Consider the following 2,055-nt stretch of genomic DNA (forward strand, 5'->3'; position numbering starts at 1 on the left):
TAAGAGATGAGGTGTGCAAAGCGGTTCCGTAAGCGGAAAGGAAGCCAAATTGGTATTCAATCCAAGGTCGTGAAAAAGGAACGTGCTTCTTCGCCCATCACAACCATCAAGTTGAGGTGTTGACTACCACTTTTCAATAAAGTGAAGTTCTTTCCAGTTTCAACATAAAATGTTGTTGTGGTTGTTTATCAGGACGCTATAAAATTGATAACCTTTTACAAATAATGGTCATGTGCAAATGAAGAAAAAATAGGAAATTTGCTGAATATTAAATTTACTTTCCTTTTTTAACTATTCAAATGAAAGACAATTTTCATTTAGCTCATCAATTGCCGCTCAGTATCCTGCAAGAGTTGAACTGCTGCCCGATTTGCTGGATGAACCGTTAGATTCTGTTTGGAAACTTCAATCATACATGCCAAAACGATATTTTATAAAAGATGCACTGGCATTGCATCGCGAATTGCAAAGTCCATCCATGTACAACAATCCGTCAGCACTGCTACGTTTACGACTTGATTTGAATATGACATTGGAAAAAAAGGTCGTTGTTGTTTTTCTTATTTTACATTAACGCCTGTTATATATAGATGGTGACTTTTGTTTTGCTTCGTTTAAGACGAAATTTGTTGAACAGTCGAAACAGTTCATTGCCATGCCACACCCGTTCTACCACGGCCAAAAACGTACAATTCTAGCTTTTGCTAAAGATCCACATATTCAAGTAATAGCCAATGAAGCTGGAGCGGAAATTACTGGTGGTCCAGAATTAGTTAAAAAGGTATATCAAACCGTACTACAGTGGAACCACTGCTAGTCGATGATTATCTATGTGCGGCAGATTCTGAAAGGTGTTGTTCGAATCGACGATATCGACTACAGCGTTTGCCATTTGGACATGATGACCGAGATAAATCAACTCAGGGGAGTGATGAAGAGAAAATTTCCTTCCAGAAAAATTGGTATCATCAGCAAAAGAGAAGAAATGAAGGATTCACACTTTTGACACATTAACCGATTTATTGCAGGTGCCATTGGGAGTGATATTGCCGCTTTGGTGAACCATTTCAGGACTGGTATCGGATTTGAAGTGATACAAGATGCGATCAATCCACAGTGGGGAGTGACGAATGTTCTCATTGGAAAAGTATACATACTTTATATACTGCTGCAAAAATTTCAAATTATACTTTGTTTCATTGATAAAATACTATTGTTTGAATACTTGTTCTATTCAGCTGGACATGCCCGACGATGACTTGGAAGAAAACATGAAAACAGTCATTCAAACTGTTTATCCTCTTCGCTCTCCAGCTTTAGGTGAATAATAATAAATATTTGCTTCCCAAAACCGATTAACATAATTAATTAATCAATTCAGGTCCGTTCATCGAAAGAGCAGTTTTAATGGTAGTTCCAACAGTAATGGAATACTTTGAAATTGATCTCAGCCCTTATTTACCGGAACCTACTGATGAAGATGAACAGGACGGTGGTGATCAGGAAGAGCAAATGGAACTGCGCAAACAGTAACAGCGCTGAAATGGAACACCTACAGCAAATTTCTATACGTACATATCCACAGATATCTATATCTATATATATATATATGTGTGTGTATATATTCAATATGCAATTGTATCATCACGAGATTAATAAAATTATTTATACGGTGTTCGCTTCCTGTAATCTTGCTATATAATATAGTTTTTTTTCACATTCTTCTTCTTCTTCGTCTACTTTCATACGACCTTGTATTTGGCTTTGTTATAAGTTTGTGCAGATGTCAACGAAGCCAATTTTCGAAGCTCTTCTTTCAGCACGCGAATAATTTCATTTCTGGCTCGAGTTATCGCCAGCTCACTGACCGCTTCAATGCACAAATACAGACGTCGTTCTCCTTCTTTGGGCTCCTTTCCAGCAGGAACGTAAGAACCTTTGGCAGATATGCCAACTTCGGCGTACTCTTGAATTTGGGATATACTATCTCGACTGGTGATCTTCCAACGCACTCGTTGGGGAAAATCGTTGATTTCCAATTCTTCTTCGTAACGA

General features: G+C 37.8%; 1 protein-coding gene across 1 annotated transcript; it reads left to right on the forward strand.

Annotated features, from left to right (window-relative positions):
- The first annotated feature begins 6 nt into the window (after positions 1-6).
- Tsp_14123 (conserved hypothetical protein) lies at positions 7-1,533 on the forward strand. The gene is made up of 7 exons (XM_003368230.1): positions 7-116; positions 322-544; positions 620-758; positions 803-928; positions 1,029-1,147; positions 1,239-1,320; positions 1,382-1,533. The coding sequence occupies exons 1-7, from the start codon at positions 7-9 to the stop codon at positions 1,531-1,533; spliced, it is 951 nt and encodes a 316-aa protein (XP_003368278.1).
- The last annotated feature ends 522 nt before the right edge of the window (positions 1,534-2,055 follow it).

This window comes from Trichinella spiralis (assembly GCF_000181795.1).
Source record: "Trichinella spiralis strain ISS 195 chromosome Unknown Scfld2858, whole genome shotgun sequence".
In the NCBI taxonomy this organism is placed as follows: Eukaryota; Metazoa; Nematoda; class Enoplea; order Trichinellida; family Trichinellidae; genus Trichinella; species Trichinella spiralis.

Excerpts from the sequence above, each read along its gene's own strand:
- Tsp_14123 (XM_003368230.1), top strand. The coding sequence starts at position 7 with ATGAGGTGTGCAAAGCGGTTCCGTAAGCGGAAAGGAAGCCAAATTGGT. Across the intron at positions 759-802 it reads AGCTGGAGCGGAAATTACTG|TGGAACCACTGCTAGTCGAT; the intron begins GTGGTCCAGAAT and ends ACCGTACTACAG. Across the intron at positions 1,321-1,381 it reads TCTTCGCTCTCCAGCTTTAG|GTCCGTTCATCGAAAGAGCA; the intron begins GTGAATAATAAT and ends TAATCAATTCAG.